Source organism: Callospermophilus lateralis, chromosome 15 (assembly GCF_048772815.1).
Source record: "Callospermophilus lateralis isolate mCalLat2 chromosome 15, mCalLat2.hap1, whole genome shotgun sequence".
NCBI lineage: Eukaryota > Metazoa > Chordata > Mammalia > Rodentia > Sciuridae > Callospermophilus > Callospermophilus lateralis.
Genome location: NC_135319.1, coordinates 18,330,021 through 18,352,733, shown reverse-complemented (window position 1 = coordinate 18,352,733; position 22,713 = coordinate 18,330,021). Strand labels below are relative to the sequence as shown.

Sequence of the window (22,713 nt, the reverse complement as noted above, 5' to 3'; positions counted from 1 at the left end):
AATATGTCAAAATTCATTCTACTGTCATGTATAACTAATGAAACAAATTTTAAAAATTAGAATTTTTAAATTTATTTAAATGTGTTTGATTATTCTGAAAAATGCTTAAACTCTTTGAACTATTTTGACTATTTTAAAGCAAAAAATCATTACTTGTTTCTTGCATCAGTGATAACAAATAAAAACAAGCTAAATTTAAGTTTTTCTTAAGAAAGAAAATGGATAAGAACAAAAGGATGAGAGAAAGGCAGATTGTTTATGTGTCCTTACAGTTACCTTGAATTTTAACATCATCACTACCAATGGATTTAATTTTTCTTTTTTAAAAAGTATTAGTGCTGCAGATTGGAAGCCATTAAGGAGACACCCCAACTATATAAATGTGGGATCCAGGATTGGATCTTGGAATTGAAAATGAAAAATAGAGGAAAAGCTGGTGAAATTCAAGTAAATTCAGTTGTTTACTATTGTGTTCTATATCGATGTTAATTTCTTTTTTTTTTTTTTTTTTAGAAAGAGAATTTCAATATTTATTTTTCAGTTTTCGGCAGACACAACATCTTTGTTTGTATGTGGTGCTGAGGATCGAACCTGGGCCGCACACATGCCAGGTGAGCGCATTACCGCTTGAGCCACATCCCCAGCCCAATGTTAATTTCTTCATTAGACAATTGTTGTCTTAGACCGTTTTCTGTTGCTGTGAAAAAAAAAAATCTAAAACCACATAATTTATAAAAAGTAGAAGTTTACCTGGATCACAGTTCTGGAGGCTGGAAAGTCCAAGAGCATGACATCAGCATCTGCTTAGCATCCAGAGGGGACCTTCCTGCTGCATTATACCACGGCAGAGAGTATCACATGCCAAGACAGAGTGCCAGATCTGGTCTCTCTTCCTCTTAGAAAGCCACTGATACATTATGGGAGCGCACCTTCTTGATCTCATCTAATCTCAATACCTCCCAAAGACCTCCTCTCCAAATTTAACATATGACTTTGGAGATTAAATTTCCAGCACATAAATTAGAGGAGGGGGGCACATTTACACCAGAGCAATCTTTTTATCTTTTTTTGATCAAGCAACTCTAACAAAAAGTATGTACCATTTGCCCTAAAGATCACTCAAATTCACCTTTGCCGTGGATAGAACCTATCCATGGAACCCAGTGAAGAACCCTGGCTCCAAGGGACACAGCTTGGTTCTCAAGTGTGGGAGGAACTGGAATCCAACAGAAGATCTAAAGAGAAACAGTTTCTAGTTCCCACCTTCAGTTGCATTCATGTCTTTACCCTCTGGCTGCTTGTAAGAGGACTTCTTCCTACAAAATGTATGAATAAATGCAGAATTTTGTGCTCCACCCTGACACGTGCTCAGAAGGTTTGTTATGAAAGATCAACACTCACTCATAAAACAAAGGGTTTCTCCTCTTTGGAAGCCAAGCAGCACCATAAATTCATCCTAAAGGGGTTCTAAACTGCAGTCCCATTCAATGATACAACAGGATAATCATCAATGGACACTAGAACCTCAGCAGGAAATGATGGCCTGACCCATACCCCTGGAAATAGATGCAAATATATACTAAGTGTGGTCATCTATCCACATCTTATGCTTTTCCTTGCACCTTCTAGTTTATAAGAAATTCTATCAAGATGTTAAAAAAGAGCACAGCTATCTAAAAGGCAGAAATATCTCTGTAATCCCAGCAGCTCAGGAGGCTGAGGAAAGAGGATCATGAGTTAAAAGAAAGCCTCAGCAAAAGCGAGGCACTAAGCAACTCAGTGGGACCCTGTCTCTAAATAAAATACAAAATAGGGCTGAGTATATGGTCAAGTGCCCCTGAGTTCAATCTTTGGTACAAAAAATAGATAGATAGATAGATAGATAGATAGATAGATAGATAGATAGATGTCTGAAGCATGCACAAACAGTTTTCATAAGGAAGAATGATTATCATTTGAATGGTTGTGGGAATTCTGAAGGGACAAATCAATAATGTTCATCCTAGACTCATGAAGTCCAAATTCATAGTATCTTGAATTTGTAAATCAGGTAATAGAGTAAACAGAAGACAGAAAAAACAGAGGCAGCTTCAGGGAACAGGAATGTTTATCCAAGGAGAGGCTAACGTGATTTCAGGCCCTGAGAAATAGTTGAAAACTCAAGATACATCTGGATGGCTCTAGCACAGGGTTCAACTGTCTTTTCAGAGAAATACACAGATTTCTTTATCCTTCTAGATCCAGCTTCTCAGGCCTGATCACTGACCAGAGGACTGGGCAGGGTTTGGGTGTACTTGAGAGATAGTCAACTTTCTCCCAAGTACTGGCCTCCATGATAAACAGAGTAGGCTGAGGGTTTGGAAGCTATGAGAAGACTGGTTAGTTCAGTGAACGTACACAGTAGCTGCAAGGTAAGGAGATAACTTATTAACAGATGTCTTCAGAAGCTTACATTTCTAGCAAGGACTGGTATAAACTCAGAAATTGTTCTTATAAACTCTTCCAGAGGGTCAAATGCTCATTCTATCACTCTAGACCCCATTGCTTGGTTCAGAACTAATATAGCAGTGAGGCTGGAGCTTCCCTTGAGCTTGGCCATCTCATGGAAGTTTCAGAGGCAGTTACTTCCTTCAAAGGAATCAAGAATCTTTCCAAAGCCAGAAATTTACCTCAGAAACCTGGACACTACAGCTTTCATTCTGCATTTAGGATCTAATTATCTGATTTTTCCTGCCAAGGAAAATATTTCTAATAGTAGTATGTATACATTTGAGACTTACTATACATATGTGTAAATGTTTAATCAGAATAATTGTCTCAATTTTACACTTGGAAAAAAATATCCATTTCTAACTCCCCTTTGCAGTTTTTGCCATTCAATAGTTAGAGGGAAACTTTTGTTTCAATTTTAAAATGAATAGTCAATCTAAATCTTGAATATTTTTCTTTTAATTGTGTGTGTGTGTGTGTGTGTGTGTGTGTGAGAGAGAGAGAGAGAGAGAGAGAGAGAGAGAGAGAGAGAGAAATAGGGAGGGAGGGAGAGTTGTGCTTGGCTGCATTTTTATTTAAATGTTTTTTCTTATTGATTTGTAGACAATTGCTAATATTTTCCTAGTTTTTCACATGTTAACTTCATTTAGTGATATTTTACCCACAGAGTATTGGATTTTAATCTTTTTGCACTATTTCTGCCTTCATTACCATGGTTAGGAAAGACTTTCTATGCCAAGATTATAAAACCAATAATCCATCTGTACTTTTGAGCCTTTTATGGATCTGTGTCTCACAATCTACATTTAATCCATCTGGAGGTTATCTTGGTGTTAGCATAAAATGACCAAGCCGGGTGCAGACTTCACAGATCAGCACAGCTTTTATTCAGCAATGAAATCATACATGTGATGGACCCACTTTCCTAGTGAGAAATGAGCTGCTGGCTAAAGGGGAAGTCTGGCTTATATGGTTACACTGGGAGATGACTTAATTATTGACAGAGCGTGTCAGTTTGAGCACTCAGGAAAGAGATTTGTTTTTACTGGGCAATATTTTGGCTTGGAGAAGATGGAGGGTCTGGGTCAGTGGTCAGTATTTATCTCTTCCCTCCAGGGTCCCATTGCACTGTCACTGGGAAAGGATTTATTTTGGGAAGGATCAATGCTTTGGCCTCCTCCCAGAGTCTGTCATTCTAGGCTTGATGGATATCTCCTCCCCAGGGATTGTCTTGCCACTAGGAAAGAACATATTGGGAAATGATCAATGTAATCAGTGTTACCTTCTTCCTCACTCCCTCTTCCCAGGCCACACTTTTTGTAGTTTGTCATTTTCCATATCTTATACTTGGTATAGTAATTAGGTAAACATTTAACTTTACTTTTCCCTGCAAATGGCTGGATTTCTGTCATACCACCATTTATTGAATTATTTTTCCTTCCCCTAACATTTTGAAATGGCTGTGAAGTTTGAGGAATAATTTTATGACAAGCTTTCAACCCTACACTGCTGATGGGATTTTCCTTCAGCCCTCACTGAACACCCTCCTTCCTGCTAATTGCCTTCAAATGTGGGTTGTGACTGGGGACCTGGTCCCATTTAAGAACTTGGCAAAGACTAGTGTCTATCTAAGGAGAGCTGGGTCTCATCTGAATCTCATCAACCGCAATCCTAACCACTCTTTTCCCCACTTTCCATTCAATGTATCCACTTTCCTGAGACCACTTAAGGAAATTTTTGTAGATTTAGGAGAGAAACATGACTATAGTTCCACTTCATAGCCACCTTTTCCCACCAAATACTTGGCATCTACCTTCATGGCAGTATCTGAAACTTGTCCTACTCCTACAGCTGGTCTTGGCTTCAATGGGACCAATATACCTGGAGTGACTTCAAGATACTTGGTGCTGGGGTGGGGTTGTGGCTCAGTGGTAGAGTGCTTGCCTAGCATGTGTGAGGCCCTGGGTTCCATCCTCAGCACCACATGTAAAAAATAAATTTAAAAAAGATATAGTGTCCAACTACAAGTAAAAAATAAACATTTAAAAAACAAAAGATATTTGGTGCTATTTATCAGCAGGAGAAACATTCCTAGCCCTCCTGAGGGAGGGCACATGAATCCTCACCCACACAGAGCTCTGGGGAATGGAGAGCAATTACACAGGACTACCTCAACACACACAAAGACTGGGATTTGGAAAATAGTAATCTCTGTTTGTAGCTGCTCCAGAAATAAAAGAAAGAGAGGTGATTGTGAAGGAGGCAATCCATGAATCTTTGCAGTGCAGGAATCTTTGAGGTGCCCTCCAGGAATGGTGAGCTTCTGGGCAGTAACAGCTTGGACTTGGATTCTGACCAAAGTTTGAGGAAGGTGGTGTGTTTCTGTTCTGTCTACAATGTCAGTACCCTCTCGAAAAAGCAGAGAGGATGTCTTGCTCCCATTTGTGTTTCTAGCACTTAGCACAGCACCTGACACTTAAAATGGACTCAACTCAATGTTGAATGAAATGATTCATTAGCAATATTAATAACATTTAGGAGTCAGCATTATTTTCATAACACAAAAGCATATTTGTGAAATTAAATATTTCTTTGGTCTAACTGATATGTGGCTTTGGAGTAGAGAACAAGCTCACAGTAACAGGAAGAGTTCCTATGATGCCCTGCATTCAACAGGATAGACAAGAATACTGAATGTGGGACTGGGGCCGTAGCTCAGTGGTAGAGCACCTGCCTCGCACGTATGAGGCCCTAGATTCGATCCTCGGCACCGCCTAAAAATAAATAAAGATATTGTGTCCATCTACAACTAAAAAAAAAAAAAAAAATCAAAAAAAAAAAAAAAAAAGAAAAGAAAAAGAATACTGAGTGAGTATGGTGGAGGCAGGGATCCCCAGAGCAGTACAGTTCACCACGAAAGAGTGCTCCAAGAGGAAGCCAGGATCTTGTAAAAGTATATTCGAAGGCGGATTAAGGCATTTTATAAAGCCTTTATATCATGGATGTTCACAAACAACCATGTACCCTCCCAAGGCCAAGGACTGGGCTGTCTGTGTTCTTGTCTTTCTTCAGAGAAGCCCCGTGAAAAAGGGTTCCTGCCCCAGGTGCTGAATCATTTTCAGTATTTATAATTCTCAATTCTTCAGTCACATCTTTATTTAAGAAGAAAGATTTGAGTTGTTACTCTAGGAAATAGTTCTTTCTCTCCGTAATCCTTAGGTCCATGTATTTGTTCTGCATTCACGAAGTACTACCCTTTGCCCTCAAGACGCGAGGTCGCCGGCCATGCCCAGATGCATCCTCCAGGCTCTGCGCCCCGGGCTCCCACAGTACCCAGAATCCCAAAGCTCGTCAGTGGTGGCGTCTACACGGAATTCAAGACAATCCGCTGCCTGATGGTATCTCGCCCTTTATTCCTAGTAAGAATTCTTATTAAATGGATCGGAAGTGTGTTCCAAATTCTTCTACATTTTAAACGCTACTCCGGTTTCAGACACCCAATGACAGAACACTTAAATCTTTGCCCACGCAGTGACTCAACATATAACTTCTGAGAACCCGAGGCTTAATCGCCTGCTTTGCCCCAGGACTTTTCCTCCCTCGAAACCCTGCCAACAGGGTTTCCTATGTGCCGGGCTTCCTAGCCTAGGGGGGGTTCCCACGCCGCGTTCACCCCAGGGCGCACTTTCACCTCACGCCGCTCCCACCTCAGGTCTCGCGCGCCGCAGACTACGCTTCCCACAGTGCCCCGGGCCGCGCGCGGGCTCCTGGGAGCTGTGGTCCGGCCGCCGCGCGGCGCTGCTGAAGCGGGCTTAGCGCCGGCCTTTGTCTATCTGCGGGCGCGCGCCGCTGCGGTGAGTGAGGCCGCGGTCGGGTCCATGCGCCCGGGCGAGGCGGGGCCGCGCTGTCAGGCCGCCGCCCCTGGGCCCTCCGCGCGGCCGCGAGCAGGCCGGGCCCTGAGGGTAGCGGCCCGCGGCCCACAGAGAAGCGTCCACTGGGCTGGAAGCAGGAGGCTGAGTCCAGGACGCGGGGCGGGCCTGCGGCAGGCGGGGAGGGTCTGCAGCGCGTAGCTGGGCCCCTAGGACCGCGGTGTCGGCAGGGCTAGGCGTTTGCGAAGGCACAGCATTCTGCAGAGGGAAGGGACACAGGCAGGTGCACACCCGCCGTGAGGGTTCCATAGAGGGACCGGAAGAAGACACGGGCCCCTAGGGAGGTGAGGAGACCCTTCTGGGTGGAAAATAGGGAAAAGATAAACTAGAGTTGGGTGTGTACACACACACACACACACACACACGCACACACGCTACTAATTCTGGAACTCTACCCCAAGAGGCCCCCCAGATGAGAACTCTAGATCTTAGTCCCCTCCTGATGAGAACTCTAGATCTTAGGCCTTAAATCTGTAGACCCAGTTAGAGATCTCACATTTAGCTCTTCTGTTCTCCCAGGAGCTACTTGATAAGAAGGATATTAATCTATTCAGTAAATGAGGTAATAGAGTCAGAGCAGATTGGTTATTTGCCCAGGTCAAACACTGAGGAAGCGAAGGCAAAAGTCCCAGTTTCTAGGGACCGAATTCTGAGCTTTTTTCCAAAGGATTCTATGCATTTCTGATAGGAAAAGCAGTGTATTCTGTTATAAAACCAGTTTCTTCCAGAATTTGATTCTTCAGAGAGAGGACAATGACAATTACCCCCTTATTAACCAAGAAGGTTCTGGAGACACAACTGAATTGTTATTTGTTGAAGACCTCACAGGACGTGGAGATGGAGAGTTGTAGGTTCTACCCACTTGATCTGACTAAAGCCTATTTTCTGGAGTCCTCAATAACAAGAGTCCATCCCCATGCAGCAGGTACCATGTAGTTTTCCAGTGACTCTTGGTGGATGTGCAGTTGTTGATGAGTAATACCTTGAACTCCCAAGTGAATTTGCTGGCACTTTGACAAAGTTGGAAGTGCATCCTCCAAGTAAGAGTTCCTAGTCATCACAACATATAGTTAAATATGCAGTTGAAAAGAATGCCCAGGTAAACAAGACAAAGAATTGTAGTATCATAATACTAATTCCTTAAATCAGGAGTCCAGCATTTTGATAGGACATATTAGAGAGAAACAAAGATTATACATTAAACCATTGCATAAATAAAGTATAACAGTTCAGAAATTAGGGTCCTGAAGTTAGAAGGAATATTCCAAAAGGGAAAAAGTAGAGCAGGAGAGGGGTGGGCCTGGGTCTAGAACTTCCTAAGAATTGTTCAAAGGTAACATGAAATCCCTTATTTGGTTCTTATAATCTAAAAGAAACTGGACAGAAGCCAGTTATGAAAGCTGAAATGTTTTTTTAGGATTCTGAATTCTTTGGGGCTTAGAAAATAACAGGCAGCAGTTAGGAAATGGAAGATCCCATTCTCATGCCAAAATCAAAATACAAACAGGAGTGACCATTAAATGGGGAAAAAATATATATATTTGTGCTCTTTGCTTTCCTGCCTCCTATTTCCTTCTAGACTCATGTCTGTGTGGTCCTTTGAGTGCATTTTACAGTGACATTATATATGATTATGGTTATATCGAGCAATCAAAATGTCCTTTTTCTACTCAGTTCCTGTTTATCCTTCACACTTAAAAATTCTGCCTTTTTCCGTTTGTTGTTTTGTTTTTGTTTTTCCCTCCTTAGGTGCTCAGGAACAGCCCATGGAAGAATTATATGAAGAGGTGGTGATTAAGATTATAGAGCAGGAGTGGACATGTTTGGATTTCCAACAGCTACCCTGCTGGACTGTCATGGAAGATATGCCCAGAATGTAGCATTTTTCAGTGAGTGAGTCCGCTGGTGGCTGGGATGTCTTCTGCACACAGATACTCAGAGTCTATGTCCTCAGCACTGGTCCTCAGTCTGAGGAAGCAGAGGAGACGTTCCTTTGATGGAGCTCACTGTTCCTAGGGGTTATAGAAAAAGCCTGCAAGCTAGAGCGCTATGCTAGCCCTCGCATGCATAGAAATAGTCAGAACAGAGCAAGAGAACAGTCTAGACGTGGAGGTAGACTCGAAATAATATCAGAATGAGTGAGCACCTTTAACTGTCAGCACTATCCTGAATAAGAATAAAGCAGGAAATAAGGAGAAATTTTCCATAGGGAAAAAAAAAAACAGTGATGAATGGATCCATATTTAAAGCACATAAGAGGCTCAAATACAGGACAGTATTGGAAAATACTATTGATACCTACATATGAAGTTTGAGAATAACTTCCAAACCAAAATTTATTTTAGTTCCACCATAGCTTAAATAAACTAAAAATAGGGGCTGGGGATGTGGCTCAAGCAGTAGCGCGCTCGCCTGGCATGCGTGCGACCGGGGTTCGATCCTCAGCACCACATACAAACAAAGATGTTGTGTCCGCCGAAAACTAAAGAATAAATATTTTAAAAAATTATAAAAATAAAAATAAACTAAAAATAGTATAGATTTTAAAGGAAGGAATTTGTTAGATTCTATAATTTCCTGACTATATTTTAATATCAGATAAGTTACTTAACTTCCTTAAGCTCCAGGCCTTCATCTGTAAAATGGAACAATGAGCTCTGACTTATACAGTCGCAGGTATTAAAGACAATAGATGTATAAAATCTAGGATTGTGCTACATATTTTCTAAGGTCTTAGCGCTTGCTCCACTCTTAAGAACAAACTTAAGGAACAGGGTGGAATTGGGTTGACTTTTCATGGAATTAATCCAGCTTGTGTGTCCGGAGCCCTTGCATGCATTGGTCTCTTCAGGACCCTTTGCCCAATTTTGTACTTTTTTTAAAGGGGTACCTCTAAAGTTTTAAAGCTTTAGACCCTTTACATCCTGGAACCACACCTGTTTAGGAATCAGATAAAGCTTGAGTACAGGGCTCTTGTGTGATCCTGTATGTTTTCCTTGATTTTCAGAGCCTATTTTCTTACCTACAAAATAGAGGTAATTGTGTCTACCTCACAAGATTATTTGGAAGACTAAATTAAATGTAGAGGCAATACACAGCTATGGAGTAGTCCAGTGTTTGAAACCCACCTCTAACTTATTTAACTACATGGTCTTGACAACCTCCCTATGCTCTCTTTTCCTGATCTGTAGCAATCCCATAGGATTAAATTATTCCAGGATTAAATTATCTATGCAAAGTTCATAGTCTAATGCCTGGCACTTAATAAGCACTCAAACGATTGTGTTTCTATTTTCCATATTCTTCTCACTCAGCATATTGGTACCTCTTACATGACTTCCCTCTCATTTTATCAGATGTGATGACAGAAGCTCACCACAAATATGATCACTCTGAGGCCACAGGATCCTCAAGCTGGGATTTCCAGAATTCTTTCAGAAGAGAGAAGCTGGAACAAAAATCCCCAGATTCTAAGACACTCCCGGAAGATTCATCTGGTGTGAGACAGAAGGTCTATGAGTGCCAAGAATGTGGAAAGTCCTTCAGGCAAAAAGGTAGTCTAACATTACATGAGAGAATTCACACTGGTCAGAAGCCCTTTGAGTGTACCCATTGTGGAAAAAGCTTCAGGGCCAAAGGCAATCTTGTTACACATCAGCGAATACACACGGGAGAGAAGCCTTATCAGTGCAAGGAGTGTGGGAAAAGCTTTAGTCAGCGTGGTAGTCTGGCCGTCCATGAGAGACTCCACACTGGACAGAAACCCTATGAGTGTGCCATTTGTCAAAGAAGCTTCAGGAATCAAAGTAACCTTGCTGTTCACCGAAGAGTTCATAGTGGTGAGAAGCCCTATAGATGTGATCAGTGTGGAAAAGCTTTCAGTCAGAAAGGAAGCTTAATTGTTCACATTAGAGTCCACACAGGTCTAAAACCCTATGCCTGTACCCAGTGCAGGAAGAGTTTCCACACCAGGGGGAATTGTATTCTGCATGGCAAAATCCACACAGGAGAGACACCCTATCTGTGTGGTCAATGTGGAAAAAGCTTCACTCAGAGAGGAAGTCTGGCTGTGCACCAGAGAAGCTGCTCACAAAGGCTCACCCTTTGACCATTCTATTCAAAGGAAGTTTTATTTCTGAATTAAGGGTACAAAACCCTCTGTTATTGAGCTGCATATCCAGTTCTATGGAATGAATGGAGAACATTCCAGGAAGACCAGTGGGGCAAACAAACTTTTTTCCTTATCCTCAGATGAGTATGAAAAATAAATGTCTTGTTTATCATTATCATGTATTTTTCATAATTTGTCCTATATTTTTCATATTTTGACTTAATTTCCCAGGGTACCTTTATTAATCTAGAGTCATACTAGAGATTGAGTATAGTAGATACAGATTTTAAATTTGTATTTGACACCATCAGCCTTTAAAAATATCAGCCCCTAATCAACCCCAAGGTCATTTTCTTCTCTACATATTCAAGTTAATAATTGTTTTGCATTCAAGACCAGTAGGTGGAACACAAGGGGCAAATTTAATTAAGAATTCTCTTTGAACATTTCATTACCTGGATAATGAATCATTACCCCAATAACCTATTCTAAAAAACCACTCTGTCCATAGCAGAAGCCTTAGCCTTTTCTTACAAAAAAAGTTTCCTTTCCAAGACTACAAAGGTTTGGAGTTTGTACATTAAGATTTCCTTCAGTCCTCCACTTCTAACAGTAATAATTTGCCTCTACCTAAAGAGCTGACAAGTACAACTGTGCTCTTTTGAAGAATCCTAAACTGATTATTATGCCCTCTTAAAGGGACTTCTGTTCTCTGAAAAACATAATGACCCTCCCTGCCACTTTGGCAACAATAGCAACATATTGGGGTTAGGATCACCTAGAAAGGACATAAGTGTCCTTATTACTAAGCCTAGACTTTCAATTTATAGTCAGTTATGACATCCCACTCTTCTAACAATACTATCCTTTTCCTTCTACACACAAAATAAATTTGGAAAGATAATTTGCTCTTTATTTTTTTCCCTCTAGTGTATGAGATTTGAAGAAGGTTGTAGAGAAGTTGGTTTTGTGAGGAATTTAGACTTCTAAATGCCAAAATTTCATGATAGCAAATCTTTATGATCTAGAGAAGTAAATGAAATCAAAGGGCATTATGGATTTGATTATTTTAAAAGAGTAGTACTCCCAGAGACATTCTGTTAAAATTTGAAGATGTATGCAAGATTGTGATAATATCCTCATTTATGATAATCACACACTGGAAATAACACAAATGTCCAACAACAGGTGGGGAATGAACAAACTGTTTAATATTCATACAAGAAAACAATAGCAATAAAAAAATCTGATATTGGCAACTTATGACTGAATTTCAGTCCAATGTTGAGTGAAAAAACCTAAATACACATACATGCAGATATAGTATATAATTCCATTTATATATCTTCACATGAAAAAATGGGAATGATTTAGAACAGACACAAGAATTTTTTAAAGTGTTCTATACCTTACTTCAGGTGGTATATGAAAGAGTATAATTGTTAAAATTCATTGAAACCAACACTTGAGAATTATGCATTTTATTATATGTAAAATATATATCCATAACAATGAGTCCGTTCTTAAATATAAATATTGCCCACAGGTTCTTTGACACTAATTCATGAAGAGATGGGGTAGATATCACCTTCCTTTTATCTGGATTGGCTGGTGACTGCTTCAAACAATAGAAACAAGTGATGCTATATCACTTCCAAAGACAGGTCTGAAAAGCCCTTAAAAGTTTTGAAACAATTGCTGGATTCTCTTGGGACACTTGCTCTTGGGGATCAGCCACCTTACAAGAACGGTTCAGAAACCACTATAGTACACAAGGTGCATATTAAGTGCTACAGTCAACAGATTCAGCTGAGCTCCCAATAGATAGCCAGCATCAACTCCCAGCCACAGGAATGAGTTACTGCAGATGTTCAGCCCAGAAGAATCATCAGATTACTATAGCCTCGGCTGAGATCTGATCAATACTGCATAAGAGATCCCACAGTGTCATATCCACACCATGGGCTAGAGAATGTCCCCTCTAATCAATAAGCCCATTCATGTAGTAGCAGAATGCTTTTCTTTGTGGTAATAGGATTGAGGCTCCCTCAATCTTTTTGGCTACTGGCTGAAGTTTGTCCTAGGGCCATCTCATGTTCTCAGCTACCACATGGCAGTTTGCTTCTTTTTTTTTTTTTTTTTTATTGTAGGTTGTTCAAAACATTACATAGTTCTTGATATATCATATTTCACACTTTGATTCAAGTGGGTTATGAACTCCCATTTTTACCCCGTATACAAATTGCAGAATCACATCAGTTACACTTCCATTGATTTATATATTGCCATACTAGGGTCTGTTGTATTCTGCTGCCTTTCCTATCCTTTACTATCCCCCTCGGCAGTTTGCTTCTTTAAGTCCAACAGAAAAAAAATTCTCTTTCCAGTCTGCTAAGAATAGTCTTATGTGATACAGCTTAATCATAGCAGTGACATTCAATCATATTTGCTATTCCCTGTCAGTTCTACCCATACTCAGGATTATACAAGGGCATGACAGATTGGGAGTAACTTTAGTGTAATCATTTTCAAGGGCTTCTAGAACAAAGCATTACAAACTAGGCACCTTAAAAACAACCAAAACCTATCATCTGACACTTACGGAGGCTAGGAATCCAAAATCCAGGATGTCTTCAAAGTCATGCACCATCTGAAGCTTGTTGGGCAGAATCCTTCCATGCCTCTTCTTAACTTTGGTTGGTTTGCTGGAAATCTTTGGTGTTCCTTGACCAGCTGCAAGACTTCATTTTCTTTCTGCATATGTAGTCACACACATGGTGTTCTCCCTCTGCCTGTGCCTCTATGTATAGTCTTTTTTTTATATGGACACCAGTCATATTGGATTATGGGCCCATCCTATTCCACTCTGGCCTCATTTTAACTACTTAAATCTGCAAAGACTATTAACAAATAGATAACATTCTGAAGTGTTGGGAGATAGGACTTTTTGAAGAACATAAGTGAACCTATTACACTTACCGTGTGTCTACCACAGTATCAAAAACATTACTCTGAAGAAATTCATGTAGTTGTAACCTAGTGGTACTCCAACTACAGTTCAAGGGCATCAGCATCACCTAGAAACTTGTTAGAAATGCCAATTATCAGGCACAGATAGACCTACTGCATCAGAAAATGCAGGGAGGCAGAAAAAAAGGGACAGCAATCTGTTTTAACAAGTACACATAATTTGACTCCCAAACTGATTAGATTCTCTAGTTTTGGGAGTCAAACAACCCAAAACTCAAGGGGCTGGGGATGTGTCTCAAGTGGTAGCCCACTGGCCTGGCATGTGCGAGGCACTGGGTTTGATCCTCAGCACCACATAAAAATAAATAAAGATATTGTGTCCAACCCAAAACTCCTTTTAAGACAAAAGAACATAAAGAAAAATCTCAAATCATTAGGAAACCTGGAATGTCCTACCCTTTACAAAGAGCATCAAGAGAGTACATCCTCCTTTTCCATGCCCAATTCCTGATTGCTGAATTTTCCAATCAAGAATCAATGCCACCATAGATGATAAAAAGTCAATGTGAGCGGCTGGGGCTGTATCTCAGTGGCAGGGCACTTGCTTAGCATTTGTGAGGTACTGGGTTTGATCCTTAACACCACATAAAAAATAAACAAAGGCATGCTGTTCATCTACAACTATCAAAAAAAGAGAGAGACTTTTTTAAAAATAGTCAATGTAAATAAATAAATACAAGATTTCTGGCCTAATTTTGACTTCAAGTCAGAGGGAAGAGCACAGATCAGCCATAGCACCAAAAAGTCCCACATAACTCAAATGAACACTTCAGTCTTCCCTTTGATCATCAGCACAAGCCTCTCCCAAACTCTTTTACCAGACCACCCACCAAGACAGCAAAAACCAGAGTGTCTGTGGCCCTGTCACTGGTTATTACTTTTCTTCACTTGCATTCATGGTCATTATGATGTCACTACCATAGGATCAGGAACACAGTAACAAAATGAAATGTGTACAGTCCAGCTGTTATTAAGACTTTTATTTCTGCAGTTCTGAATCCCACTTTACTTCTAGAGAGCCTTTAATTAAAAGTAAATCATTCCACAATTCTGCTTCCTTTCCAGTTCGTATTATGCCATGGTTCAAATGTATTCCTATATGTACCAAATTTCATGTGTTGGAAACTTAATCTCCATATATTTATAGATTTTAAAAGAGGGTTAGATGGGATCATGAAGTTGGGGCCTCCATGATGGGATTAGTGGCTTTATGAGACAAGGAAGAAAAAAAGAGACCTGAGCTAGCATGCTTGTTCTCTTTCCATGGGGAACCTCCTGCCACATCATGTCATAAAATGCAGCAGGAAGGTCCCCACCAGATGCCAGCATCTTAATCTTGGAACTTCCCAGACTCCAGAAAATAAATTTGTTTATAAATTACACAATATCTTCTTTTATGTTCTCAGAAAAGTAGGCTGACTAGCTTTGACTTCTTCCTAGATTGCTACTATGACAATACATCAAATACATCACATACTACAGATGTAATAGAACATGTTTGACCATTACCATAACCACTCAGATATTGGTTTTTTGTTTTGTTTTGTTTTTTAATGGTGCTGGAGATTGAAGCCAGGGCCTTGTGCATGCTAGGCAAGCACTCTACCAACTGAGCTAAATCCCCAGCACTGTTTCTTGGGTTTTTGACTCTATAAACATATAATCCTAACCATTATCTGTTCTCACTCTACCTTATTCTTTCTTTTTTTTTTTCCCTACCTGATTTCTGTCCTTGTCTTAACTCCAACTTTTAATCTCTATTTCCAATGATTTTCTTTTCCATACTGCCAGAACCAATTGCCTCCATTCATAATCATATTTTTAAGTTTTTTTTTCTTTTCTTTGTGTGTGCTCTCTCCCTCCCCCCCCCCTTCTGAAATTCTAGCTATGTTGTCTAGGCTGGAACTCCTGGACTCAAGTGATCCTCCCACCTCAATCTCCTAAGTAGCTGGAACTTCAGACACCCACCACCATGCCTGGTTTAAGTTTTTCATTATCAGTTCAACAGTATCTCAATTTTAATCATCCCATTTTCTGATTATCAATTCTTATCTTTGCATCTAACTCCCTCTAGTAAGTTAACTCCAACAATTTGCCTGCTCTCTCATATAATTCATTTATCCCATTATTTCAAAAGGTAAGGAAATTTATCTTTTCCTTAGCAGCTTAAATTACATTTTTTTAAGTTTTTAGTTATAGATGGACAAAATAACTTTATTTTAAGTTTGTGGTGCTGAGGATCAAACCCAGTGCCTCACACATGCTAGGTGAGTGCCCTACAACTGAGCCACAACCCCTGCCCTTAAATTACATTTTAAGCTCATTTTAACCATGCACTTATAAACACCCTCAACTCTTATACCTCTGTTATTTTTCTAAAATAGATTTATTGAACCAAGCAGGGTGGCACCTGCCTGTAATCCTATCAACTCCAGAGGCTGAGGCAGAATGCCTTAGCAATTTAGAACTTGTCTCAAATTAAAAAAAAAAAAAAAAAAAAAAAAGAAAGGAAGGAAGGAAGGAAGGAAGGAAGGAAAGAAAGAAAGAAAAGGGCTGGGGGTGTAATAAAGTGCTCCTGGGTTCAATCCCCAAAACTCATCTTTTATGCATGTGGTGTGGATATTCAATTATTCCAGCATCATTTATGGAAAAGACTATCTATCCCAGCCCCATTGACTTGCCATGGCACGTTTGTCAAATAGCTACTGACCAAAAAAGTAAGGGTTTATTTCTGGAATCTCAGTTCTGTTTGATTGGTCTACATGTCTGCCAGGGTCACACTGTCTTGAATAATGCAACTTTGTAGTAAAGCTCTGAAATCAGGAAGCATAAGTTCTCTTAGTTCTTCTTTTTCAAGATTTACTATTCTTTTTGAATTTGCAATCCTCCTGTTTCAACCTCCCAAATCACTAGTATTTCAGGTGTGTTCCACCACACCTGGCTATTTTTATTATTCTTGATTCTTAGCTTTTCTGTATAAATTTTAGAACCAGTTCATCAGTTGTATAAAAAAGGCCTAGTGGAAATGTGATAGGTATTGAATTAGATCTATTGATTATTTCAGAAAGTTTCATAATCTTAAAATATTGAGCTTCAAGACCATCAATGTGGAATGACTATTTTACTTAGATCTTTTAAATTGCATTTCTGAAAAGTTTTGTGGATTTTGTTGATTTCTTCAAAGAAACAAGTTTTGGTTTTATTGATTTTTTTTTCTGTTGTTTTTCTTTTTTCTATTTCAATGACTTACATCCTAATATTTATTTTCTTTCTTCTGCTTGCTTTGGATTTAATTTGCTCTTTTCCTACTTTCTTAGGGTGGAAGGTTATGTACTGATTTGAAAACTTTTTTTCTTTTCTAATGAAAATGCTTACAGGCCTGGGATGGTGGTGCATGCCTGTAATCTCAGTGGCTCAGGAGACTAAGGCAGGAGAATTAGAAGTTCAAAGCCAGCCACAATAACTTAGTTGCACTAAGCCACTTAGTGAGATCCTGTCTCAAAAAATAAAAAGGGCTGGGGATGTGGCTTAATAGTTAAGCACCCCTGGGTTCAATCCCTAGAACTCTTAGGGAACAGATAGATGTGAATGGTGGGAACATGAGATTAAGAGAATGGTTCTATAAAATATTCCCCCTTTGATTACCCCCACATGCTTTCTTGTCCAAGAAGCAACTTACCTGCAGTACTGGCTGACTTAAGTGGACAGGTTATGTAACATTACTCAGGAACTGTTATCTTCAGGAGAAATGCAGGCATAAAATAATGTCAAAAAGAGAAACACAGGTTACCCTAAAGGGGGGGAACTTTTGTATGCCTTTTCACAGACCAGATCTTGAAACTGGTTAAGAATCCAATTAGAACCTGTCAGCCTGGGCCAGCATGACCTAGAATTGTCATGGCACTGGGTATTTGAAAGTCTAATGTCATCTTGCTATCAGTCAAAAGTCAAGAGGCAGACCTGGGCAGGACTCTATGGAAACTTCTCTGGGATCCCCAATAAAACTGGAGGGTAGGAGAGGTACACTGCCCCTCTACCTCTCTGAGAGGATCCACTCTCTCCCTTGAGAATGAATGTCCCCTCACCGTTTTCCTTTCAATGAACCCATTTCTATTACTCTGAGTGATGTGTCTGAAATCTTTCTGACTTGAAAGCAAGAATCAGGGTTTGAAGGGGGTGGAGGTTTTCACATTTCCTCAATTTCTCAGAAGGCCCCAGTTCTGTAATGGTACCAAAAAGCAGGGAAAAAAACACACATCATCCTCTCTCGGAGGTGGTCAATACAGTTTCTATGCTGTACGTTATCCTTGCTTCTTACTCTACTAAATTTTTGCTTACTACTCTGTGTTTCACTTGAAGTCTTTCCAGCATATTCACAAGAACTGGCATCCAAAGACTGTAGTGGCTGCCCCAGCACAAGCTGGCAGGCCCCCAGCCCCAGAACAGAGTGTTCAATTTTTGTTGTCAAAATATTTTAAGTCTGTGGGTTAGGGTTGTAGCTGAATGGGTACAGTGCTTGCATAGCATCTATGAAGTCCTGGGTTCAACCCCCAACACTGCAAACAGCAAAAAAAATTTAAGTCTGGCTTTCTCATACAGCAGACACTAGCAATGATCAGAAAAAAAAAAATTCCACTGTATCTATTAGCACAAAAATACCCAGTCAGATACAAACTTCACAGATTTTTATTCAGGAACAGAATTATATCCACGGGAATGGTCCCACTCTCCTGGTAGAAACCCACTCTCCTGAACAAAGTAGAGAACTGAGCTTATATAGGTATACTGAGAGGTGACCTAATTAATGAGCTGTCATTTGGGGGCACTTAGGAATTTGGAGTCTATCTTACTGAGCAAGATGGAGAGGAGCCTAGGGTTGGTGGTCAGTTTTGGGCACTCAGGAAATAGGAAATAGGTTTGTGAGAACTTTGGTGTTGTTTTATTTGTTTGTTTTTATTGTTGTTTTTTAAATATTTTTATTAGTTATTGATGGATTTTATTTGTTTGTTTATATGTGGTGCTGAGAATCAAAACCAGTGCCTCACACATGGTAGGCAAGTGCTCTACCACTGAGCCACAACCCGACCTTGAAAATCTGTTTTTACTGGACAATATTTTTACTTGGAGAAAGAGTGGAGGGTCTAAGGTCAATATTCAGTGTATGTCTCTGTCCCTTCAGCATCCCATTGTACTGTCATTGGGAAAAGATTTATTTGGGGAAGGATCAATGCTTTGGCTTCCTTCTAGGGATTGTTCTGTCACTGGGAAAGTATCAATGCTATAAATGTTCTGCTTTTCTCTACATTCCTTCTTCCCACACCATATTATTTTGGGATTTGTCATTTTCCATATCTATTAGTATCCATCTGCAATTCTGCTTATTCCAAAGGAATCTGAATAGCAATAAGAGTATATAGTCTTCCTTTAATTTTTTTTTAGATACTCATTCACATGTTTTCAGTTTGGTATGATTCCTAATACTGTAGTGAGGGAAAATGAATTAGAGCTAGGGATATATCTCAGTTGGTAGAGCACCTGCCTTATGTGAAAAAGGCCCTGGGTTCAATTCCCAGCAAGACACACACACACAAAAAAAAAAAAAAAAAAAGAAAGAAAATGATTTACAGGAAAGTTTTTGTAACAGTAATTTACCTCATGCTTTGAAAATAGCCCTTGCTCAGCCACTGGGACTTTTTTTAAATGAACATGTTTCCTTTTCCTCTTCTCACCCTCTTCCTCCCTAATCTGGCAGGGGTGGGAAGGAGGCAGGGTTACCCTTTTCCCATCCTAGGATAAAAGTTATCTATCTTTAGAAACCAAGTAATTCAGACTTCAGAGATGGCACCAGAAGATCTAAAGCACAAATTATCAAGTGAATCACAAGCCCCTACTCCACAGGGAATACCTGAAATGAATCACTTCTTTAAAAACCCTCTGTTTTCCAGGATGGCAGAATCACAGATTCTGGGATAGGAGCCCCCTGTGTTTCTCTTTTGCTAGCAAAGCAATAAAACTTTTGTGGGTTTTTTTGTCTTTTTTTTTTTTAATTTTTATTGTTGGTTGTTCAAAACATTACATAGTTCTTGATGTATCATATTTCACACTTTGATTCAAGTGGGTTATGAACTCCCATTTTTACCCCGTATACAGATTGCAGAATCACATCAGTTACACATCCATTGATTTACATATTGCCATACTAGTGTCTGTTGTATTCTGCTGCCTTTCCTATCCTCTACTATCCCCCCTCCCCCCAACCCCTCCCCTCTTCTCTCTCTACCCCCTCTACTGTAATTCATTTCTCCCCCTTATATTTTTTTCCCTTTCCCCTCACTTCCTCTTGTATGTAATTTTGTATACCCCTGAGGGTCTCCTTCCATTTCCATGCAATTTCCCTTCTCTCTCCCTTTCCCTCCCACCTCTCATCCCTGTTTAATGTTAAGCTTCTTCTCATGCTCTTCATGTCTACTCTGTTCTTGGTTACTCTCCTTATATCAAAGAAGACATTTGGCATTTGTTTTTAAGGGATTGGCTAGCTTCACTTAGCATAATCAGCTCTAATGCCATCCATTTCCCTGCAAATTCTATGATTTTGTCATTTTTTAATGCAGAGTAATACTCCATTGTGTATAAATGCCACATTTTTTTTATCCATTTGTCTATTGAAGGGCATCTAGGTTGGTTCCATAGTCTTGCTATTGTGAATTGTGCTGCTATGAACATGGATGTAGCAGTGTCCCTGTAGTATTCTCTTTTTAGGTCTTCAGGGAATAGACCGAGAAGGGGAATAGCTGGGTCAAATGGTGGTTCCATTCCCAGCTTTCCAAGAAATCTCCATACTGCTTTCCAAATTGGCCGCACCAATTTGCAGTCCCACCAGCAATGTACAAGTGAACCCTTTTCCCCACATCCTCGCCAGCACTTGTTGTTGTTTGACTTCATAATGGCTGCCAATCTTACTGGAGTGAGATGGTATCTTAGGGTGGTTTTAATTTGCATTTCTCTGACTGCTAGAGATGGTGAGCATTTTTTCATGTACTGGTTGATTGATTGTATGTCCTCCTCTGAGAAATGTCTGTTCAGGTCCTTGGCCCATTTGTTGATTGGGTTATTTGTTATCTTATTGTCTAATTTTTTGAGTTCTTTGTATATTCTGGATATTAGGGCTCTATCTGAAGTGTGAGGAGTAAAGATTTGTTCCCAGGATGTAGGCTCCCTATTTACCTCTCTTATTGTTTCTTTTGCTGAGAAAAAACTTTTTAGTTTGAGTAAGTCCCATTTGTTGATTCTAGTTATTAACTTTTGTGCTGTGGGTGTCCTATTGAGGAATTTGGAGCCCGACCCCACAAAATGTAGATCGGAGCCAACTTTTTCTTCTATCAGACGCCGTGTCTCTGATTTGATATCAAGTTCCTTGATCCACTTTGAGTTAACTTTTGTGCATGGCGAGAGAAAGGGATTCAGTTTCATTTTGTTGCATATGGATTTCCAGTTTTCCCAGCACCATTTGTTGAAGATGCTATCCTTCCTCCATTGCATGCTTTTAGCCCCTTTATCAAATATAAGATAGTTGTAGTTTTGTGGATTGGTTTCTGTGTCCTCTATTCTGTACCATTGGTCCACCCGCCTGTTTTGGTACCAGTACCATGCTGTTTTTGTTACTATTTCTCTGTAGTATAGTTTGAAGTCTGGTCTCGTTATACCGCCTGATTCACACTTCCTGCTTAGCATTGTTTTTGCTATTCTAGGTCTTTTATTTTTCCATATGAATTTCATGATTGCTTTCTCTATTTCTACAAGACATGCCGTTGGGATTTTGATTGGCATTGCATTAAACCTATAGAGAACTTTTGGTAATATCGTCATTTTGATGATGTTAGTTCTACATATCCATGAACAGGGTATATTTTTCCATCTTCTAAGATCTTCTTCTATTTCTCTCTTTAGGGTTCTGTAGTTTTCATTCTATAAGTCTTTCACCTCTTTTGTTAGGTTGATTCCCAAGTATTTTATTTTTTTTGAGGATATTGTGAATGGAGTGGTTGTCCTCACTTCCATTTCAAAGGATTTGTCGCTGTTATACAGGAATGCCTTTGATTTATGCGTGTTGATTTTATATCCTGCCACTTTGCTGAATTCATTTATTAGCTCTAATAGTTTCTTTGTAGACCCTTTTGGGTCTGCTAGGTATAGAATCATGTCATCTGCAAATAGTGATAATTTGAGTTCTTCTTTTCCTATTTTTATGCCTTTAATTTCTTTCGTCTGTCTAATTGCTCTGGCCAGTGTTTCGAGAACTATGTTGAACAGAAGTGGTGAGAGAGGGCATCCCTGTCTTGTTCCAGATTTTAGAGGGAATGCCTTCAGTTTTTCTCCATTCAGAATGATGCTAGCCTGAGGCTTAGCATAGATTGCTTTTACAATATTGAGGTATGTTCCTGTTATCCCTAGTTTTTCTAGAGTTTTGAACATAAAGGGATGCTGTACTTTGTCGAATGCTTTTTCTGCATCTATCGAGATGATTATATGGTTCTTATTTTTAAGCCTATTGATGTGGTGAATAACATTATAACATTTATTGATTTCCATATATTGAACCAACCTTGCATCCCAGGGATAAATCCTACCTGATCATGGTGCACAATTTTTTTGATATGTTTTTGTATCCAATTCGCCAGAATTTTATTGAGGATTTTTGCATCTATGTTCATTAGAGATATTGGTCTATAGTTTTCTTTCTTTGAAGTGTCTTTGTCTGGTTTAGGAATCAGGGTGATGTTGGCCTTGTAGAATGAATTTGGAAGTTCTCCCTCTTTTTCTATTTCCTGAAATAGCTTGAAAAGTATTGGTATTATTTCCTCTTTAAAGGTTTTATAAAACTCTGCTGTGTACCCATCCGGTCCTGGGCTTTTCTTAGTTGGTAGTCTTTTGATGGTTTCTTCTATTTCCTCAATTGATATTGGTCTGTTTAGGTTGTCAATATCCTCCTGACTCAATCTGGGCAGATCATATGACTTAAGAAATTTATCGATGCCTTCACTATCTTCTATTTTATTGGAGTATAAGGATTCAAAATAATTTCTGATAATCTTCTGTATTTCTGAAGTGTCTGTTGTGATATTGCCTTTTTCATCCTGTATGCTAGTAATTTGA

The 22,713-nt window shown here is 39.6% G+C and overlaps 1 protein-coding gene across 5 annotated transcripts; it reads left to right on the top strand.

The window, feature by feature from the left end:
• Positions 1–6,240: 6,240 nt before the first annotated feature.
• On the top strand, positions 6,241–10,705 carry Znf32 (zinc finger protein 32). Of its 5 annotated transcripts, none has more exons than XM_076834087.1 (3): positions 6,241–6,344; positions 8,169–8,308; positions 9,776–10,705. In XM_076834087.1, the coding sequence occupies exons 2-3, from the start codon at positions 8,239–8,241 to the stop codon at positions 10,525–10,527; spliced, it is 822 nt and encodes a 273-aa protein (XP_076690202.1). In that variant the 5' UTR covers positions 6,241–6,344; positions 8,169–8,238; the 3' UTR covers positions 10,528–10,705. The 5 variants fall into 5 exon arrangements, with proteins under 5 accessions (XP_076690202.1, XP_076690203.1, XP_076690204.1 ...); XM_076834088.1 differs by lacking the exon at positions 6,241–6,344 and adding an exon at positions 6,360–6,703; XM_076834089.1 differs by lacking the exon at positions 6,241–6,344 and adding an exon at positions 7,065–7,344.
• Positions 10,706–22,713: the final 12,008 nt, after the last annotated feature.